The following is a 21,652-nucleotide window of genomic DNA, read 5'->3' as shown; positions in this document are numbered from 1 at the left end:
TCAGGGATCTTTAAATTCCCAGTATAAAAGCACACAAGTAAGCGATGACGGAATAACTATGTGTGAACTAATAGCCTGGCATCTGCTCTGCAACAACTGCCCCCCTACCTGCTGTGACCCTGCAGTGAACCTACGGCAGCTCACTCTTCTCTCATGACAGGGTACGTTTCCTTGCATTTGTCACGAGCAGTTACCGCAGGGTAGCTGCATCCTCAGCCACACCGCATGTGCGCTCCTTCGCTTACCAGCAATAATCACTCATATCTTGTTCTTCACAAGATATCTGACCTAACAGCTCCCTGCCTTCAGTGATGTTTCCTGCTTCTTTTAGCTCCATCATCCTTTTCTGCAGTCAATATATGCTTCCTTTTCTCGGAGCAGTCAGCTCTAGATTTATAATCACTTTCATCCCAAGTGTGTTCTACCATTAGATTTTCAGTAAGCTCCTGCTCATTCAATTTTAAATTCCTAGGCTATTATCTCCCTCAGCTAACACAAGGCTGTTCCATGAGGATGCTGGCTGTCCCAAGAACCATAAAAAGCATTTGGCATTTATTACTTCTGTAACAGCTACTCAGATAACTGTGTTACCACGAGACCCTGACCTTCAGATGCACCTAACAGCAGATACCAGGGGAAGAAAAATATCCACAAGTGAAATCCTAGGGCACTGAGTCCAGTTCCCCTAAAAAATTATTATACACATAGAAAAAGAAAAAAAAATAAAATAAATCACATTCTCCTACTCTCTAACCCTTCAGGATCAAGTGTTCAGCTAATCTCCCGAAAGTCACCCGCAGATCAACTATGATTGCTGATGCATTTTCCATTTCCACACAGAAGTTGCTAGGTCAGATCAGAGGGGACGTTGAGGACTGCCGGGCCATTCTGGGACATGTAATAATCCATGATCAAGAAGTATTTTTTTTTCCCCAATCAATATAGGAAGCAAGCAGGGCTCACTTTGGGAACATTTCTTTTCTTTATGTGGCCTCAAATGGAGCCTGGCCCTCTCTCCTCTGCACTAGCACGCTGCCTTGCGAATAGCCCTCTCAGACCACCCTATCTCCCCTCTCCTTTCTGTTCCCTACACCTGCTGCTCAGCAAAGGGAGTCCCTGACTTGCTATTGTCACAGAGGCAGGCATCCCAAAGCAGCACATGACATGATTACTGAAGGATTTACAGAGCCTCCATATGGAAATTTCCAAACAATGGCAATTTTCCAGCAGGACTCTCTTGCTCTCAAGTTGCACAATATTGTCAGCTGATAATGATTTTCCCTTCTGGTGTGGTGGAAGAATATAACCTCTGCTGAGATCACACATTCAATGAGAGACCTTTTTTGTTTGTTCTCACCCTCCACACTACTTAAGAATCTGTGGTCATCACTCCCTGAGCACCTGTGCTGAACTGCCATCTTCAAATGGTGAAATAAGTGGCTATGAACTGATTTTGAACAATTCATATCAGAAATTATATGAGTTTTTGACTATCAAAACAGGAAAAAAACATAATAAGGGTAAAAGCCCAGCTGAGATGGAAGTGGAGCTAGCCCAATTTGTAAAGGGTATTACACAACACTGTTACCTGCAAGTGCAGGGACTGGGACGATGGGTCTGCAACCCCTTCTGATTCAGTGTACCTAAACTGATCTCACAAGTAAGTCCAGCTGTCAAACACAGGTGACAGAGGGCAAGACCTACAGATATCAGAAAGGTACAGAAATGTGTTTGTTCAGCTATCCAGAAACTGAATAGTTTCTTCTACAGAAGCTGTAGAAGCACAGTTAGAAGATACTTTGGAAACAGAATCTGAGCAAGGCTGGAGAGGCATCCTCAAACCTTGAGTTTGAGGAGAGTATCCCCAAAGCAAAGTGACAGAATGAAAGACAGCAAGAGAGATGCCAGGGAAGACAGAAAGCCATAGTGCTATAGCAATCTTGGACTATCAGATTTACTGTGTGTTATGATATTGCTGAGATACTTCCAGCAGTGAACAGTACCCTACTGTGCAAGCTACTGTACACACAGGCAGCTGACAGACAGTCTCTGCCTTAAGAGCTCAGAATTACAGGAATGACAAGATGCAACAGGCAGATGAAGCAATGGAAGATGTAACGATCTCTGCCCACTGCACTTCCCTTAGGTCTTGGGCTAGGGTAAATGGAGGCTGCAGATGAAGATGTTGTCACTTGAGAAGCATTTTTCTCCAGCTAGAGAAAAATTTTGATCAATATTACTACTCACCGCAAGCAAGCATCCAGCAAAAACAGTAAATCCCATTGCGTGAAGTCGTTTTGCCAAGGCATGTCCAAAACCTTTGTCACAGCCTGTTATTAGCACCGCCTTCCCTTCAGCCTGTGTGAAGAAAGACAGTAATACAATACCAGCAGATATTACAATGCTGCAAGCACCACCAGCACCAAGAGAAACAGCACAGGAGCAGCTTGCAGTGCTGCAGCCAGGGCCAGCCAGCATTTAGGACAGTTCCTGCTGCAAGCCACAGTGGGCATATACCTGTCTGCAATCTAAACCCAAGAGTTTCAGTGGAGCTTCTGTCAAGTTAATCAGCATAAATGAGAAGACAAGACTGCTGTGTAGAAACGCAACCAGCTCCCAACTACTGTGAAACCCTAAATTTATTCAATTGCCATTCTGTAACAATTTGTGTTGCCTTGGTACCTGAGCTAGAACATTAGCTCGCTCTTTCAAGTATCAGTGGTCAAAACTGAACAGTTTCAAAAGAACTCCGTGATCTACCAGATCACATGTGTTATGAGAAAGAGCAGCACAGAAAAATCCAAATGACAGTATATCATCTGCTTGAACAGTACAGCAGCTCTTTTAACTGCAGAGTGACTCTATTGCCTATTCTCTACCTACTCCCACTCTCTGCGGTATTTTCCATGCTGTATTTTAGCATCCAGGAATGCGACTACAGGTTAGGGTTTCCTTCTGAAGTACCGCAGTCTTAACAGGAACAACTTATCAGACTCTATGGTTCTCTCCTACGTTATTATTATCTTTTGACTGACAGATAAATTGAGAGAGAAGATTTGATACTCCATCTGGTATGACACAACAGGCTTGTGACAGATCTGAAAACAGAATCCCAAATCCCAGAGAGAATCCTGTAAAGAAACACTGCACCTTCACCCTCATTCTTTGCTTGAAAGCCGTCTCTCCCCTGTTCTCCTCACCACAGCTGTGAAGCAATGAACCCACAAAGCTTAGCCCAACTTGCAGGCACGCAGCTGCACTGCTGCAGACTGCTCCAAACCAAAGCCACGTTGAGGCAGCAACGTGACATCATAATAAAGATCTAGAGGACACAATAAGGAAGTGAGGTCACTTCCATCTCTATACAGATATCTCCACTAATATTTCCTGCTACTGTATTAACAACATCTGGAATATGAACATTCATATTTTATACTACTTACATATGAATTGCACCAGCTTGTCCAGCCACTTTTTTTCAGACAGAAATGGGGCAATGACTAGTGCTCTCTGATCTCATTTTGCTGACATGTGCAATAGTGAAGTGGCAATAAGGAATAATTGCAGGGCGATAGTGATCAGAGCATTACTGCGCAAACTCAGGATGTGCAGACAGTAATAAGCAATGAGCTACACCCTGTCCTGTTCTCCCTCTCGTGTTGAAGCTAGTGCTTCAAAGTGGAGTAATGATCTGAAGCTGAAATGAGAACAGATCAAAAGCCTATCCTGCATTTATCATAGACACCAACACTAACACCAATTCCTACGCTCAGGCAAGGAGCACCCAACTGCAGGCTAGCTCTACTAAAGCTCCGAAAGTACCTACAGTTAAAGGACATACAATAAGTGAGAATTAAATATACTGCCCTCAGTTTTAGTCTAATTTACAATGACACCACTCCAAGAGAGATGAAGATCAAGTATGAACCAGATCACAGAATTTGCCAAGGTCACCTCCCACATTAATTGAGCAACCTGGGCCTTGAAGAAGAAAGGATTTGACTTTTTTCTCTGCCTCACTTCCTCACACCCTTTGCTTCTGAATCTTGAAAACAGAGAGCTTCCCAAAAGAGCAACAACTGAACAGAAGATAAGGAGTTATAATCACTTCCAGAGCCCTGGACAGACACATGCAATACCCACTCCTCAGCCATCATGAGCTCCCTCATCGGCTGGTCTAATAAGGACAGAGCTCAGCTGCAGGAAATAAAAGCAAATGGCTGGGCTGTATTCCTGTGTGCATCTAGTTTCAGCTCTCAGCAGCTGGTTTGCTTTCTCGGGTTAACAAAAAAAACTAACAACCACCACATCAGCACCAAAATATACGCAGAAAGGAGGAGGTTTTAAAATCCTCTCAGTTGTCTATAATGGTGAGAAAAGTGAGGAACAATTTATGGTATGAAAAGGTTCCTGTGATTATTTGTTAACGATTTGCTATTACCTTAATTGCTGGTAATAAAACATGTGACTACAGCAGTGTGGTTCATAACAGACTGAGGCCCCAGCAGTGCTAACGAGCATGCAAAGAAAACCCAAGGGATGTAACAAATCTCACATCTGCAGCTGCCCACTTCCTGGAGACAAAGAGCTCCCAGGGATAAGAGCAGGGAGTGACCCCATTCCCAGCCAAAAAGATCCTATCCCCAAAAAATCTGCAAACACATAAAAGCCTGATCATTTGAAAGTCCCAAGATAAGGCCTAATGGGCCTCATTCCTGGAGGTTGATAAGGTCAGTCTGCAGCTTGACACAGTGCTAAGACAGACAGAGCATTACGGTGAGCCTGCTCAGTGTTTTGAGGAACTTCAGGTGCCTCCCTCACTGTCACTCACAGTGCTCTCAGGAAATACTGTACCCCTGTACGGCGCTGCCAGGGCACTTGAGATCTGTTATGAGTGCAGAGTAGTAACTTCTTGCAGTGGAGGTGCTGCTGTGGTATCTCAGCAGGGTCATACTGTCTGTATCCTCGCTGTGACCCACAGCACTGTCACATGCACTCCATGCAGGTCAAACAGCCCCAGCGAGGCAGCCTGATTTTAACCTCCAGCCAGCTCAGGTGCGCACATCTCACTACCTTTTCCCTCTGGGATATGATCGCTTTATTAAAAAGTAGAATTTATTTTACTCATGCAGATGAGCTATCAAAATTATACACATTCATTGCAAAAGAGAGTAATGAAAGTGAGACCACTTTTTCAGCCCCTCTCTCTGGACAATGTGGGAAATCACCATGCGTGTCTAGACTTTTTCCTCTTCTACTGTGTCACTTGTTTTTTTTTATTAATTTGAAGATGAGAACAGTTACACAGTAAACTTCACTTGTTCCCTTTTTCCAGAGTCAGTAAATTGAGATTTTCACTCCCAGGAAAAGGAACTGAACGTATTTACTAAAGGGAAGGTATTTTCTCAGATGGGGAACGTCAGAGGAGCCGAATGGATGGAAGAAGAGCCAAGTGGGAAGTTGAGAACAGATCAAAGCTGTTATCTGGTGGTTTCAGAGGGGCAGGACTGAGCTGGAGGCCCTGGAACAAAAATACTGGCAAGTTCTTCCCAGTGCCTGCAGAAAGCTTGTCTGGAGCATAGAGCTAACTCCAGTCCAGTGGAAGAACCCCAGACATTTTGCATTACTTTTTTTTTAAAAAAAAAAACATTAAAAAGAGATGAGTTATGTAATTCCATTTCACTCACAGGGCTTTTTTTCTCCCTTACACTCACTTTCAAATTTAGAGCCCTGGAACAAAATCCACACCCCCGCTGTTTGGGGACCCCTGCGAAGCGGAGCGGGGTTTGGCAGCACTCAGCCGCACCGCGGCCCGGGCCGAGCCCCGAGAGGACCCGGCAGCCCGCCCGAGGCTGCTCGCAGCCCGGCATTTCACCTCCCCTCGCAGTGCCCGTGGGAGGCCTCCGCCAGCCCAGCCGCCCACTCGGGCAGCGCCGTTTCGGCTGCCACAGGCGCGACGCCTCAGCCCCGGCCCGGTTAAACTGCAGAGGCGGGCCTGAAGGCGCGGCGCCATTTTGGGTGCCGGAGGCCTTCCCCCCGGCGAGCCCCAGAAGGGACCGAAGCCCCCAGGTCCCTGGCCGCGGTACTCACGGGCAGGGCGCGGCGGGCCCGCCGCGGCAGGAACAGGAGGAGGAGGCGGCGGGCCAGGCGCCTCCCGCCGCCCGCCAACAGCAGCACGGCGCCCAGCGCCAGCAGCCCCGCCGCGCCCCGCATGGCCGCAGCCTATCGCCGCCACCGCCCGCGCCCGCCCCGGCCCTTCCCCCGACCCGCCCCCCGCCGCGCCCCAGCAGCCGGGACACCGGCCCAGCCTCATTCAAACGGCGGCAGCAGCGCCCGCCAGGCCCGACGGCTCCAGGTAACGAGCAGGGGAGCCGCCGCCCGCCAGGCCTCGGCGGGAAGGGGGCAGCCGGGAGAGGTCTCGGCGGCAGCGGCAGGCCGGCCCCGCCGGACCCCTGGCTGCCGGGCCGCCCGGTGACATTGCCCTCTGCCGGCGGGGAGGGGGTGATCCGGGTGGGGCGGGAAGCGGGGGACATCTGCCCCGGCGCGGCTTCCACCTGCAGCCTGCCCCACGCCGCTCACGCGTGGGAGGCCGCGCCCCGCTCCGCGCCCCACCGCTTCCGCGGGCGCGGGGCCGCCACGCAGTCGCGCGCCCTTAGCGAGCGCCGTGAGCCCGTTCCCGGCGGCGGGGCAGGGCCGTTCCCTCGCCCCTTCCTTTTCCTCACAAAAAAACTGCGTGGGCAGCAACCGAGCTCTCGAATTTGATCAAAACCCCCGAATTTCTGAGGATTACCGGAGCCAGCCAGTCTTCCTGAGCCTACACCTCTCCTTTCCGAGCTTGGTGCCCCACTACTGCTCTATTTGTGGTAGTTGTGCTGTGGGTTTTTTGGGTTTTTTTTTTTGTTTTGGTTTGTTTTTTTTATGTCGGGCCTGTTTCCTAGCAGGCCCTGAAGCTGCCGTGGCAGCAGCCCAGCCTTCGGCAGAGATGCAAATAAGCCCTAACAATTAAATACCCTTTTTCTGCTTTAATATAGAAGCCTGTGCTTTAAGCCAGGGAGATATTTTTTGTGCACTGGATCGGTTTTATCCAAGATTAATATGATTGAAATTAACTTTCTGTGCTTAATTCTTGTTCTTGAACTGTTTTCAGCCCATCGTGAGTTTAATGGTGGTTCCTTGTGCATGGTCCAGCATCACCAGCTGCTTAATTACAAATACATTTATTTTTAATCGTGTGGCTGTACTAGCTATAAAGCCCAAGGATTGTTTTGGAAACGTGTAACATAGCATCATCTGTGACTTGAAGTTATGTTTTAGTTTAAAATTATTTCATATAGCTCACTTGAAACATTATATTCCATGTAAGTACCTTAATTTTTAGTTGTTTCAGAGCACACAGTTAAAGATGCATTAAAGAAGGACAAATTGACATTTTCTTTAAATGCCTCCCTGCTTGTCAGTTTACGTACCTTTTCCTTATTTAAAAACATCTTGAGGTAGTTGAAGGTTGAGCCATTTATCTCAGTGTGAGGGACTGCAAGGGGAAAGATGAGTTCCTTTGGACTTTATTTTCCTGTTGAAATACATGGAGTCAGCATGATTTACAGAATAATTGAGCAACTAAAGCAGAGGTGCTGTCTTGTGTTTCAGAGCTGAGGGAGAACAGTCTTGCTGTTGGTAGAGCGTGTTAATTGAAAGCATGTTGGCTTCCAAGCTGTCGCGGCCTCTCCTGAACTCTGTGAAAGCCCTGAATTTCAAGGACCGAGGGAACAGCTTCAGGTAAGCAACTTGATGGAAAAGTAGAAAGTGTGAGATCTTGAGTAAAGCACATATTGAGGGCTCATTTGCTTTCAATGGGACAGTTTATTTAAAGAATCACAAGATGGTTGAGGTTGGAAGGGACCTCTGGAGGTCATCTGGTCCAACCACCCTGCTCAAGCAGGGCCACCTAGGCCCGTTGCCCAGGACTGTGTCCAGAGGAGGATGGAAGCTCCACAACCTGCCTGGGCAAGCTGTGCCAGTGGTCAGTTGTTGAGCTGACCACTGGAGGAGGTGGACTCCATATGCAAGGAAGCGTTGGCAACGTGGTGGGGTTTTTTTTTGTTTTTACACTTTGGCAATCATCTGCAGTCAAAAGGGGGTTGAGTAGAGCATTAGTTCAATGTTAAGCAAGGATTTATTTCTGAATAGCAGCAAGTAGGCCTTGCTGCAGTGCAAAGAGCTGTCATATACTTCTACGGCTTCATTAAAGAGGCAATGAATCACATGAAATGAGAGAGAAAGTTGAGAGGGAGGGTTTTAGTGGGAAGTGGAGGTGGGCTGAGTAATTAGGCTCTTTTTTTTTCTGAACATGAACAGAAAATTGTGTATCTAATTCTAATTCCTAGCTCTGAAAAAAATACCTTTAATATCGATATACGATGGGAACCCTGCTAGTCCAAATTCAGAGCAAGCTGAGTGCTTTCACTGGCTTTGCTGTAGAGCAGGGTTCCCAAACAATGGTGTGTGTACCACTAGTTGTACGTAAGCCATTTGAGAGTGGCTCATGGCCTGCTAAGCAAGAACTGCCACTTCCAGTGTTGTTCTGCTGCTGATAGTAGGATGTCCACCACCGCCACTGTCAAGGATGGCTCGCTCCCCTAGCAGGGTGTTGTAGAGACCAGCGATAGCTACGCTGTTAGAGATTTCCTAGGCAAACAGACCCAGGCCTTTTATCTCCTGTTTACTCCACACACGCCAAAGCTGCACCAGCAGGATTCTACTGTGGCCTTAAAAATACAAATTAATGCTTTATTAACTTGAGAAAAGAATTTTCAGCAAATTCTTTTTTTTTTTTTTCTTTTGTTTTGCTTACTGTGTATTTGTACTTTGTGTATCTTGTACTCAGGGCAAAAATGTGTTGGTTTTTTTCAGTACCCCCAAGCTGCTAAACCTGAAATGGAAATCCAACTGTTCATCTGAAAGGCAGTGTTGTCACTGTACCAGTATCTTAATGCGTTGAGGTAGCATTTATATACTTGGCTCCTCAAGCTGAGGACTGCCTTTTCTGGTGTAACTGAACAGAAGTGAATGCGTAGTTACAAGCACAGATTCAATTTGAGGACCATCTGTGCATTTTAAAGCTCTCGGTTGCGGTCTCTAGAATTCAGTCATGCACAATGACAAAAATGGCTCGTGGTACCTTAGTGTACTGTGTGGGGGCTAACATCACATACGCATCTTAGCTGTTTCCTCTGGTTACATTCCTGCTGATCAGCAGCCGGCACTTTATGCCCTTGCTTTCAGGTCAAGGTAGGCGGAATGTCAAGGAGTTAGGCTTTACAGGTTATTGTGAATAGAGTGCAGCAGATCAGTGCTCTGCAGTGAGATAACAGGACCAGACGTGACACTGAAAAATAAAAATCAAGTTCATGCAACTAAAAAAAGTGTTATCAACGTTTCTGGACACTGAGACACGTCAAGAAGCTTATTGTTGAGATAAAAGTTCCCAGCCAGGGTTGCAGGTCAGTGATGTTAACGCAGACTTTGCCTGGGGACTGACTTTTGCACGAGTTAAATTTGTTGTAGCTACTTCAAGAGCTGATTGGGCTTGTGACACGCAAAGTTAGAAAAGGAGCTAAACGGTTGCAGGAAGGTGAGCAGACACCATTGCCTGAATAAAAATCAGCTCCTTTCCCATCTGGTTCAAGGCTTCTGCCCTGGCAGACCCTTTTTCTAGCCTTGTTTTCCCAAGAGGCAGTTCAGAGGCCAGAGTGCCTGCAGATTGCTGTTCAGCGTGGCACACAGGTCACCCTGGGAGTGCCTGTGATGTCTGAGCAAGGAGGTAATTGTAAATGGTTATGCAAATTCACTTAGAAGAGCGGTCCGGAAGATAAGCTCTGTTGAAGGATAGATGTTAGAGGGGCCAGAGGGTAGATGAAGTACAGCAAGTCTAGGGGAAGGCCAGAAGGCTCTGGGAGCACACCATCAGTGCCCAAAGCAAAAATGAAAAAGCTAATATAGTCCAGAGAGGTGGTTGTCAAGGACAGAGGCTAGGGTCACACTGATGTGCTTTATTTAGCTTTTCTAAATGTAATCTCACTCCCTGAAAGGCATTGTTGCTTTGCTCTGGTCTGTCTTTGTGAACATGGTTTATCTTCCTGGGAGTCAAACACACTATGTGGAGGAGCTTCAGATCTGCATGGCAGGTGTTGCTCAAAGACACAGTGTCTCTTAGCTTAAACAGTTGCAAAGAGAGGATACAAAATCTAAGAGTATCTGATGGGTAGGCAGTGCAGGGGAAGACATGTTGGCCAAGATGTCAGAAGGGTGGAGCTGTGTGTAAAAGCAGTGAGATAGATCCAAGCAAATTCAGCCTTAGGCTGGTTATCAGAGATAATGCCGAAGCAGAATACTTTCATCAGACAAATGAATAACTTCCCCTACTCCAGCTTTGTGCAACTCTTAAGTGAGAGTGTTGTTGCTGTTGGAAATGAAAACGCTGTACTGCCTATTTTGTGGGTGGAAGCAGCTCTGTGCCTCCAGAACAGCAGAATTTTAGAATTCTTGGTATTATCCAGACAGCTTCTACAGCTGCAAATAGCATCAAGGTTTTTTAAGAAACTAATGTTTCCTGCTGTAGGAAACACACAGGCTCAGGCTAAGGAGACCTGTAGGCTGGATTCTGTCGTCTCAAATGACAGTCTGCATCATGTATAAGGGCAACATGATGTTCCTTTTCATGTGTGTGCTGCAGCACCAGGGTACAGACAAGATATTCCATGCCTGATTGTTCTGTTGCATTGGTTGGTTTGTTGTTTTGTTTTGTTTTTAACAGGCCTGTGCAAAGATTTTGCTTCCCTCTCTTGTCCCCTTATGGCAGCCGCTCTTATGCAAGTGAAGTTGATCAGGTGAGTGTGATTGTGGTTTCCAGGAACTAGTTCTGCTGAGCTGGGGTTTTAAAACCCCTGAAGCCTGGTGACCAAGTTATTCTTTCCGATTTGCCAGAAAGAATCTGAGCTGGGCCTCTCCAACATTCTCTGCATTCTTTCCTAGCGCAGAGCTTCCATTGACGTAGCACAGTGCATGCTGCTAAGGATGGAAATAAGCAATCAGACTAGTGGGGTTTTTTTCTATTTTTGGAACCCACTCAGCAGATGAAATCTTCCACATTAGAGGGGAGGGAATTTGCATGACAGGCTGTTAATAAAGCACTCTTTCTGGAGTATGGTTGTGTAAAGAGATGTAAAGAAATCAGTGTGTCCTCACTTCTTGATCTGGAGAGTGGTGCTTTTCTTTAACAGACCTCTCCTTGAAGGTGCTAACTTGCCAGGAACAGTGCCAGGCAAAAGGAAGTGGGATGTTTTGCCCTCTTGCCTGTCTTGTGGCACAGAACTCAGCACTGTAACAGTGCTAGAGCATGCACACTTTGCTCCATAACCGTGGGACAGTCTCAGAGGAATTGATATATGGCACTTGCATCACTGCTAGGTTTCCAGCGTGACCCTGATCAGTCTCTGTGTATGCTGGGGAAATCCAATTTTCTAGTTTGTTAAAAGAGATTAATTGGAATGAATTGCAAGTAATTATTACATAATCCCACCCACAGCAGCACCTTGCTGCCTGCGCACCTGTCACTGCTGGCATATCTGATGCACCATGCAATTTTTAACATGTTACTTAACTGCAGCCTCTCTTTGGGTTAGAAGAAGGGGTTTGGAGAAGGAAGGAGGTATACTTCTATTTAAATTGTAAGTTGAAAAAATAAGACCAAAAACCAACCAAACAAAAAGACTGATAACCAACTAGTCTTAATTTCAAATATTAAACCCACTGATTCTGCTTAGCTTTTAAAACCCAGCACTAGAGGGTTTACGTGCTAGAGAGAGAAAGATGAGGGAGCAGTCAGTAAGGTTAACCCGTGTCCTTTCTTCAGTCAAGCTGTCTTCTCCATGCCCTACGGGCTGCATGGCACATAAGAGAGGACTCCTGCCTGGTTTGAACATACAGGAACAGTTCCTACTGAAGGGAAAACATGTCTTGGGAACTGTCTGGTATATTTTCAGATTTCAAGATGGATGTGAACTGCCAGAGAATGGTGGTTTGCTTGGTCTCTTTGCCTTGGGAGCCTGTTGCCAGAGGTGCCGAACTTATGTGTTGGGAGGATAGTGATCCTGCCTCACTGGAGTGAACTCGGTATGAAACCTTTGTTTCTTGTCTTCAGGAGGCACTGGGTGGCAGTAGCTGGCAATGAGTGTAGAGAACGTCCCTAGAACAGACTTCTCCTGGCCAAGGACATGGTTTTGTTCTGTACGCTGCAAGTCACGGATTTCAAGTACTCAGTTCCAGTGTGTGTTTTGTTCTGTTTTGTTTTGCAGATTGGCAGCAGAGCTGTGCTTATAACAGGTTGTGACTCAGGGTTTGGATTTGCCTTGGCCAAGCACCTGCATGCCAAAGGCTTCATTGTTTACGCTGGCTGCCTGCAAAAGGTAGGGAAAACAAAAACTTTATTCTTCACCTGTGGCATGTGCACAGATGTGTAGCAAATCCAATCTTCCTTCTCCACTCTGCACAGCTTTCTGCCAGGGAGAGGGAGGGTGATTGGTAGCCCAAAGGGAAAGACCTGTATGCTTGAATTTCATAGAGCACAACCTGGTCTAGACCAGAACCAGAACTGAACAGTATCTAGGGAGGTTCTTATTTGAATCACAGCATTGTAGTCTGTTCCATATCTGATGGACTGGAACCCCAAATTTAATTTTATAGGCCTATCCATAAGAAAATTTTGAGAACAGGTTGAGTCTGGACCTTTGGCCCTGCTCTCTCTGTACATATTTAGGCAGGATTTATTTTGATTAACTATGACATACACCAAGCCACCAGTGATTTTCTGGCATGTGGTAGGAGCATTTTTTTCTATATTCATGAGTACAGCCATGTCTCGGTGTGTATTGATGATCTCCTGAATTCGCTGTGGAGGCAAAAGAGTTCCGCTGGTGCAAATGAGAGCAGAATCAGGGCACACATAGCTTAGTGTCACAGTCCTGATACACTCTCCAGGAGTACTCTGTATGTCAGTCAGAGATGCCTGGTCATGGAGAATAGGAGAGTGGTTTAGCCTGTCTCTCCTTCTAAAGCACTGCTGTTTCAGCTGCTTGGCCACTTCCAACAGAAACAAACGTACTCCTCAGAATATCCTAGAGTGGGTCAGTTATTTTGACCTTAATCTTTTAGCTCACTCATCACTATGAATGTATCTTGCATAGTTAATATTATTTAAAAAGAATTTGCCAGGTGTGTTTTAATGTTGTCAATACTCTTTCTGCTATTAATTTTTCCCTTATTACTAAGTTTTGCTTAAATTATTAGTTTATTTTTGCTGCATATTTTCACAAGAGAAGTTTGTGTTTCGATAGCTCTGTCCCTTGTGGTGTCTCAGCTTTGGGTCAAGGGTTTATTCGTTAACCTGGGCTCCCTCTACAGGCTTCACAGTAGAACAAGACACTTATGAACTGCTGCTTCTCAAAAGGTGTCAAGGAGAGAGAGAGGGTAGATGAATACTTTTTTAGTAGATTTTGCTACTCAGCTTTTGTAACTGCAGATCAACATTAGAGAATATAAGAACATTGCAGGCTTAAAAAACACTGTTTAGAATCATAGCCTGCCTCAGTGTTGACAGGAGTAAAAAATTTCAGAGCTGCAAAGTTACTTCTGGGTTTCACTTCCTCTGTCTCAGCTGCCAGAAAGACCTGTTTTTCAGTGAGCATGTCTTTAACTGTCATGGAAACCTCCCTTCCATTTTAGTGTCTTAGTACTCATCTACCGAATGCGTGTTAGAGGAGGCCACAAAGATGATCAGAGGCTGGAGCACTTCTCCTGTGAGGACAGGCTGAGAGAGTTGGGGCTGTTCAGCCTGGAGAAGAGAAGGCTCTGGGGAAACCTTACAGTGGCCTTCCAGTACCTAAAGGGGGCCTACAGGAAGGGCCTGTTGTAATAGGACGAGGGTAATGGTTTTAAAATAGAAGGAAGCAGATTCTGACTGGACACAAGTAAAAAACTTTTTACCATGAGAGCGGTGGAACGCTGGCACAGGTTGCCCAGAGAGGTGGTGGATGCCCCATCCCTGGAAACATTCCAGGCCAGGTTGGATGGGGCTCTGAGTAACCTGATCTGGTTGGAGATGTCCCTGCTCCTTGCAGGGGAGTTGGACTGGATGGCCTTTAAAGGTCCCTTCCAACCCAAACTATTCTACAATTCTATGATTCTAGTGGTCGTTCTATTGGATGCATGTTAGTGAAAAATCTTGGCTTCTGACAATTTTAGCATAAGCTGACATGCTGAGCATGCTAGAATTCTTCTAGGCTTTGATCAATATTTATTTCCTCACCAAAAATCAGCGGAAAACTTTGCTGTATCACTGTGTAATTAAATATTGCTTCTTTAGCTGGACGTGCATCCCATGTTCCAAAATGTGTGTGACTATGGCAAGACTGGTAACAGCGGTTGTCATCAGAAAAACACTGTAAAGTGCCAGAGCTCCTCAGTTGCCCTCCTGTATATCCTCAGGCCATATACTTTATGTAGAACTGCTCTGTAGGGCTAGACTACAGAAGACTGAGCTGATTTCTTTTTGTGCCACAGGTTTCACTAGCAAAACCAAAAGTAGAATTCTGATCAGAGTGTAATTACTGGTGGTGCTGATTTTAGGGGCAGAAAAAGCCTGGTGTGTTTTTAGATGTTAGATAGAAGTGGAGGTAGAAATAAGAAGCGTAATCTTTTGCTTGAGTAGATTTGACCTAGCCCTAACAGAGAGGAAATGACTGTGAAACTTCAGTGCTGCTTTCATGGCACTGTTTTTCACAGCACACCTGCACATCAGAAGCATAGTCCAGCTTGGGAAGCCGTTGTGTCCTCAGGGTATGCACTGTTCTTAGGAACGTCCTTATTGCAGATTAAAAGTGTGTACAGGGCTGGCTCTTCATCAGGAAAGGTTCCCTAGAGTGTCCAGATCCTGAGCACCTAACTGTATTTTACTGAAGGAAACTGAGAGAGGTGTTTAGAGTCATGACAGAGGGGAGCCCAAGGATGGATCTGTGCTAAGTGTAGTATTTCATACATGGGGTTTTTTTGTAACATTTTCACTGGCAAAGATATTCCTTTGAGAGCTGTGTTGATGCTTCATTGCCAAAAGACAGCAGTAGACTGGATCCAGCGAGCGATCATGCTGCAGCTGTCTTATTTTTTCCTCTTTGGTTAACAGCTGGAGGAGCCAGCTGACGCAAGATGAAGAAGGTATTTTTCCATCAGTATCTGTTACTAGTAGACATATGTGACAGGTGACAGGGCCACCCTTGTGTGGTATCTAAAGTGTGGTGTCTGAAGGGAGCTCTCTCTCAGGGAGGCGAATGGGCAGCCTGGGTTCAGGCTGCAGAGACAAGCACCATCTCGTTGCCAACTGCCTGCTGGCAGTCTCTGACAGGGAGAGCCTGTGTCTTGAGGTGTTTAGAACAATCTAATATCATTCAGCAGTCAGGAGACAGCTCTGCTATGAAGAACTGTCCTGTTCCAGGGCAGAGGAGAAAAAGCTATTGATCAAAAAAAGTCTCATCTATCAGGAGTGAAGAGCACTATGATGCTTGCCTGCTGATGCTGACACAGTGAGCGTGGCTACCTGGAGGGTTGAGTGGTGGGGGAAGAAGAGCTCTGAGCAGCTGTCCTGTGGAATATGCTCCATGTCTAGCCTGTTAATGGGGAGTAAAAGCTTCTAGTGAGGGATGATACTGAGGGGACAAAAGGAGTTTCTTATAGTAAAGACAGGAGTTTTCCCACAAAGTGATTGTTTGCAGAGCTAGACCTCATCATCCTCTCCAAATCTACCCTGGAGAGGCCAACACAGTCCAGTAGCTTATAACCATGGGAGTGATTCTGGGATAGTCCCAAACGCATATTAGTATGCCATGTCCGTGTCCTGGAAGCACCATAGCCAGGCTTCACCACTGTAAAGGGACTAGCTCTGGACATGGCAGCCTTGCTGCTAACAGCACCTGGCCCATGTGAAAGGTATCTCAGGGGCTGGCTGCAGTTAATTGAGTAGATATGTGTATACTGGGGGAATGTGTTGTTCTGAGCTGAGAAAAAAAAGGAGTAGAGATGGGAAATGGGAGTCAGAAAAAGCTCATGGAGGGGAGGGGCCAGAGAAGAGAGCAAGATGCTGGAAATAATGCCAAGGGGAATGACTAGCTGGCAAGGGGGCCAGGCGCTTGATAATTGGAGTCTGTAGGAGTCAGTTGGAGGCAGTAGGTGGGTTTCCAGGCAGTGGGAGCTGTGTGAGTAGATCAGCAGAAGAGAGAGAGGAGTAGGCAGGCAGTCCCTCTTCTAGGACTGTCACTCCCAGAGCTGGCAATGTGTCTGGGAAGCACGTGCACTGTACATGTCCAGACACTCGCCTACTATTTTACACCCTACCCCCACCAACCTATTTGCTGTACCCTATATGCAAGCCAAAGTGAGGATGGCACCATCTTCCCATACCTGTGGCAGTGGGGCACAGCTTGATCTCAGGAGCTTGTACTGGGCAGGAATCGCCCTGCTGGGGCAGATCCGGCTCTGGCTGCTTTCTTGGTGATCAAAGCAGTTTGTACCAGCTGACTCGGTGACAGGGCTCATGGTCAAATGGAGGTGCTTGAGGAATGGAGTTCTGCTTCAGGAGCAGCCTTGTCTGTTCCCCTTCCTCTTAGAGCTGCAGGACTGTCCTGATTATTCTGTGACTGCCCTGTGCACTCTTTCGCTTCATTTGATGGTTGCTACGCATCTGATATTCTACACAAGCTCTTTGCCCAAATTCAAACCAGCGCTTTCTTCCCCTCTAGGACAAGGGACATGGCGGCTCCAAGGATCTGGACAACATGAACAGTGATCGCATGAGAACTGTCCAGCTCAATGTCTGTGACAGCAAAGAAGTGGACCGAGCGGTGGAGCACGTGAATAGCAGCCTGGAGGACCCAGAGAAAGGTAGGTGCATGCAATGGGCTCTAAGGTCGCATAGATGGCAGGAGCTCCCTCAGCTGGGCGCTGAGAGCGTTTTCAAGGGCATATTTCAAAAGCTGAGCATGTGGTTGAAGGGCACAAAGCTTTGAGGAGCAGCAGTGCAGAGCGAATGGCCCGTTTAAATGTTGTGCAGTATCAGAAAGCAGCTTCCCACTTCAGACAGCATCTATGAAGAAAACTGCTTTTTTAGTCCACTAGCTCCTATAGGGACATGAGCAGAAATCAGGGTGGTCAAGGCCCTGGGATTAGTGCTCTGTTCCTGTGACCTGAAGTTTTTTATCACTCTCTTTATGTTGTAAAACTTGGCCAGTGTCCAAAGCTTGGGGATTATCAACGGAGATGTCTCTCCCAAACTTTCAAAAGGCAAAGGAAATGGAGAGGTTTTCCAAAGGATTTCCCATGAAGCCAGCTGAGTATCGTTAATGCCATTGCCAATAGTACCAGGTATTGCAGTTATTACCATATATTACAGATTTCAGAGCTCAGGGGGTAGCTGTAACTGACGTTCTTAGCCTGCCTGCCTCATTCTGCTGAGGTGATAAGAGCAAGTTCTGCTCCAATACTGTGAAAATCCCAGTTGCTTATGCATTCCTGAAACTTTAACACCCTTTGGTGAACTAGATTTTTCCCCTAAAGAACATCCACACTTCAACACATGAAGGTTGTTTAAAAGCAGAACAAACAGTAATGTTTTATTTTGGATTTTGCATAAACCTCTCTTTTACTTTTCTTTATATTTAATTTTTATATATGGATCCTCTATATAAATTAAGTTTTCTAGCCTTGTATTCTCAAGCACAGGCCAGGATGAAGTTGCCTTTTCTGGGCTGCTTCTGAGAACACAGATCTGGACACAGAGAGTCAACAGATAACTGAGGTTTTTCTAAGGAGCAGAGAAAAGTCATCCCAGACCATCCTCAGTCTGTTTCCTGTGCAGTTAGGATATTATATGAAGTGAGTTCCGTTCATTCCAAATTCCTTTTTAGTCTTTCTTTTCATCGCCAAATGAGTTTGTAGCTTCCGTTGTTACTATCTCAGTTGCAGGAGAATAAAAGGGAGAGGCTGTGGTATGCGTGCCCACCCATTTCTACCCGTGCCCACATCCCCCTTCCCAGCATTGTAGACATTCTAGTTCTTATGGTGGCACAAGGGATTTTACTTGGAAAGAATTACTCTTTTGTTTCTTACAAGGTCTTTCCTATTCTTATTATTTGTATTTAGAGACTATATTTTGCTTCTTTTAAAAAATCACAGCAGATAAAAAGAGAATGGCACGGAGAACAGCTTAGATGAGGCTGAAGTTCTCTATTTGCTGGCTCAGAACTTCCCAGGAAGCCTTATTCCCAGTACTTTGTGGCTGCATGGTTGGGCAGTACAGGCAGATCCTGAATGCCGTTATATTTGCTCAGGAGACTGATGTTCCCTCTGCGCTGTCTTCTGTCTGGCTTCTATCGTCGCAAGTTGTAATGAAAAACTCTATTATATGGCTCAGTATTCTGTTAGCAAGGCATTTTCTGAACTACTCTCATTGGTCTCACAGAAGGAAAGCTTTCTGCTTGATTTTGTCTTCCAGGGCTCTGGGGGCTGGTTAACAATGCTGGGATCTCCACATTTGGGGAAGTTGAGTTCACCAGCATGGACACTTACATGGAGGTAGCTGAAGTTAACCTGTGGGGGACTGTGCGAACCACCAAGGCTTTCCTCCCGCTCATCCGGAGGTCGAAGGGTGAGTGATCTCCTCCTGACTGGTATTCCCTGGAACAGGTCCCTCATCCTGCTATGTTAGAAGCCAAAAGGCCTATTATGCTTCTCTCTGCACCATTGGCCACTTTTGTGACCCACAGCATACACACAGACAGATTTCCTAACCGCCCTGAGTTACACAGCAAGGCAGCAGTCCTGAAAAACAGTTATTATTTCTCTTTCTCTTCAGTGCTGCCTTCTCCTGCAACATCCCATGCAAGATCTCATCCTTCATACCTTCTTTTACCTGGTCAGAAGCTGCAGCTCACCATAAATTCCAGTGCCAGGAGCAATCCTGCCCTCTATACAAAAAACAGCTGTGGCAGGGTGGGCAGCAGCAGTGTACTGTAATGTGCTGCTTGCAGGGAAGTTGTCAGCTGTGTGCTGTGTTACTTTGGGAGCTTGTAACACATGAGAGGTGGGGTTTGTACAGCCAAAGAACACAGATCTGGAGCTTGCATGGGTCTCAGAATAAAGGGGCAAAATCTTTCCTGTACTGGGGCCAATTGCCTGACTAAATGAGAATACTTTTTCCTCTTGAGCCGTCCACAGACATTAACAATGTTGTCCTGTGTTGCAGACCTAGGCTGTATGTGGCTCAGGCAGCATTTCTTTTGCTGTGGACAGGTATCCACTTCTGTGGTCAAAGTTTCTTTTGCTAACACAGCTCAGAAATGAGCACTGATAGAAAGTGCAGAGAACTGCAACCTCTGATTAGACTACAGCATGCACAGTGTGCTACCAGCATTCTCCCCAGCGAAAATGGATGGCTTCTGGAGAGGAGAAAGGCCCCAGCTCTGTGCCTGGAGCCATAATCCAGCTGTCACATAGAAAAGGGTGCAGTGGACTTAAGACAGCTCTGCCCGTTCATGGTGCAGGAGCAATCCATTCCCTTTTAAGAGGCAGACACTAGCAGCTACTGTTGGGCTCCTGAATTTTGTGCTTTTTACTTGCAAATAAACAGCTCAGCCTCGGTGCCAGAGGCTTTCTCTGCTGCTGCTCCCTCTTGTCTGAGCTCAGCCCTGATTGCTGCTGGGCAATTTTGTTTCCCACCGTGAGGCTCTGTCCAGCCTCTTCTCTGTTGCCTGTAAAACTGAGCTTTGTGTGTCGCTGTGTGCCCGTGCCCTCAGGTATAGTGAGCCAGGGAGCTCAAGCAATGGGCTTTTTCTCCTGCCTGAAGGCCATTGCATAGGGCAGCAATGCTCAGATAGAGCCACGAGCAGCTCTGCCAGGCAGCCCTTACGGATGTGCAGTGGGCAGGCGGGTGCACGTTCAGGATTCTGTTGGGTGGTGCTGTCGGGTCACTGCTTGGATCGGGTACCACAGCTGAGCTGTGCTTTGCCTGGCCTCTGCCTAGGTCGTGTGGTGAACATCAGTAGCATGATGGGGCGGATGGGCAGTCCTGCCCGGTCGCCGTACTGCATCACCAAGTTTGGCGTGGAAGCCTTCTCCGACTGCCTGCGGTATGAAATGCAGCCCCAGGGGGTGATGGTCAGCATCGTGGAGCCTGGCAACTTCATAGCTGCCACCAACCTGTACAGCCCGGAGCGAATCAAAGCCATAGCCGACAAAATGTGGGACGAGCTCCCCGAGATAGTGCGCAAAGACTACGGCAGGAAGTACTTTGATGAGCAGGTCAGCAAGATGGAGACGTACTGCAACAGCGGCTCAACAGACACCTCGCCGGTCATAGAAAGCGTCGCCCATGCGCTCACCTCCACGGCCCCTTACACCCGCTACCACCCCATGGATTACTACTGGTGGCTGCGCATGCAGATCATGACGCACATGCCTGCTGCCATTTCGGATCGGCTCTACGTCTATTGAGGCTTCACACTCCTAGGCTACCCAGGTGGGAAATTTGTTTTAAAAGAGAGTATTGTACACACTTCCCATTAGTTCTTTTAAAATTTTTCTAACCTCATTTCAGAGTACTGTATTTTAGCTCTAAAGGGTTCTTTTAAACATCTGACATAACCTGAAGGGCAGTAATTTGCAAGGGATGCTTCATAGGCAGGAATACATGATGTTTTTGCAGGGACATTGATTCTTTGCTATTTATTTCATGTAATCCTTTTTATTTCACCTCAAATATCAAGTTAAAATCATTATTTAAACTGCAATTGCTCTGAAGTGTTTTCAGAATAATTTCTGCTGATGGCTGAATACAATCTTCACCATTCCTGCCTAGGATGCACCCTTCAGACCATAAAACAGAGTTTCTTACTCATATGAGCATTCCCGTGAGTGTGAGCAGCTTTACGCACAGGACCGCAGGCATCAGGATTGGCCCGTGGTAACATTTCTCTTCAACAGTAACTGAACATCAGCTCCAGACTTAGTTTGGAGAAGAATTTCACTCCAGCTCCTATAATTTGTGAAGATCGCTGCTGAGCAGCATGACACCAGTGAATGCCGTCCTTACCAGGGGCCTCAGAGCGACACTGAAGTATTTGTGCAGCACCTTGCACAGAAGAGCCTTAACCCTGGCCAAGGCCGCTAGGCACGTTGCGGTGCAGGTGATGGTAACAATAACGACTTTCATTGAAGGAGTCACTGAGCTGAAATACATCTAACATGGCGTAAATCTAACAGAATGTCCATAACAATAAAGTTAATTTTAAGAGCAGTTTAATTTCCATTATGGTTGTTTACATGCCTGAAAAACATTTGTTTTGTACAGTAAGAAAATAAAAGAAAAAAAAATCCTTTCATGGGGAAATGTGGAAAGAGTTAATTTTTTTATAAGCTTGAAAGGCAAAAGAAGTAATTAAAATAAACATTGTTAAGAAAGTTTAAGAGAAGTGATCTCACGTGCTCCAGTAACATACCGTGACATGATCAAACTGCTTTGGCTTAATAAATGTACACATGAATGGTAACAAAA

The 21,652-nt window shown here is 46.3% G+C and overlaps 2 protein-coding genes across 7 annotated transcripts in view; one reads left to right on the top strand and one right to left on the bottom strand.

Moving 5' to 3' along the window:
* The window catches only part of LOC104484927 (D-beta-hydroxybutyrate dehydrogenase, mitochondrial), an 18,467-nt gene extending 12,133 nt beyond the window's left edge, over positions 1-6,334 (bottom strand). For 2 of the 4 annotated variants that reach the window (XM_086754427.1, XM_086754428.1), the window contains exons 1-2: positions 5,688-6,072; positions 2,248-2,358 (exon numbers count right to left, since the gene is read on the bottom strand). In XM_086754427.1, coding sequence (XP_086610553.1) covers positions 2,248-2,358; positions 5,688-5,870 — 294 coding nt within the window. In that variant the 5' untranslated portion in view covers positions 5,871-6,072. The other 2 variants (XM_086754429.1, XM_086754430.1) reach the window with 2 other exon arrangements.
* BDH1 (3-hydroxybutyrate dehydrogenase 1) lies at positions 6,220-21,652 on the top strand. 3 transcript variants are annotated; one of them, XM_086754434.1, is made up of 8 exons: positions 6,220-6,355; positions 7,648-7,776; positions 10,814-10,886; positions 12,354-12,464; positions 16,845-16,986; positions 18,596-18,748; positions 20,123-20,617; positions 20,957-21,652. In XM_086754434.1, the coding sequence occupies exons 2-7, from the start codon at positions 7,697-7,699 to the stop codon at positions 20,590-20,592; spliced, it is 1,029 nt and encodes a 342-aa protein (XP_086610560.1). In that variant the 5' UTR covers positions 6,220-6,355; positions 7,648-7,696; the 3' UTR covers positions 20,593-20,617; positions 20,957-21,652. The 3 variants fall into 3 exon arrangements, with proteins under 3 accessions (XP_086610560.1, XP_086610558.1, XP_086610559.1); XM_086754432.1 differs by having other exon boundaries at positions 20,123-21,652; XM_086754433.1 differs by lacking the exon at positions 6,220-6,355 and adding an exon at positions 6,707-6,863 and having other exon boundaries at positions 20,123-21,652.

The sequence above is a fragment of the Chlamydotis macqueenii genome, chromosome 9 (assembly GCF_036417535.1).
Source record: "Chlamydotis macqueenii isolate bChlMac1 chromosome 9, bChlMac1.mat, whole genome shotgun sequence".
Taxonomy (NCBI): Eukaryota; Metazoa; Chordata; class Aves; order Otidiformes; family Otididae; genus Chlamydotis; species Chlamydotis macqueenii.
Note: the sequence above shows the minus strand (reverse complement) of the source record. Positions and strands in the feature narration are given on the sequence as shown.

Bases quoted from the DNA above. Each gene is read 5' to 3' on its own strand.
- BDH1 (XM_086754434.1), top strand. From the start codon at position 7,697: ATGTTGGCTTCCAAGCTGTCGCGGCCTCTCCTGAACTCTGTGAAAGCC. The intron at 10,887-12,353 runs GTGAGTGTGATT...TTTGTTTTGCAG, and splicing joins ATGCAAGTGAAGTTGATCAG to ATTGGCAGCAGAGCTGTGCT. The intron at 12,465-16,844 runs GTAGGGAAAACA...CTTCCCCTCTAG, and splicing joins ACGCTGGCTGCCTGCAAAAG to GACAAGGGACATGGCGGCTC.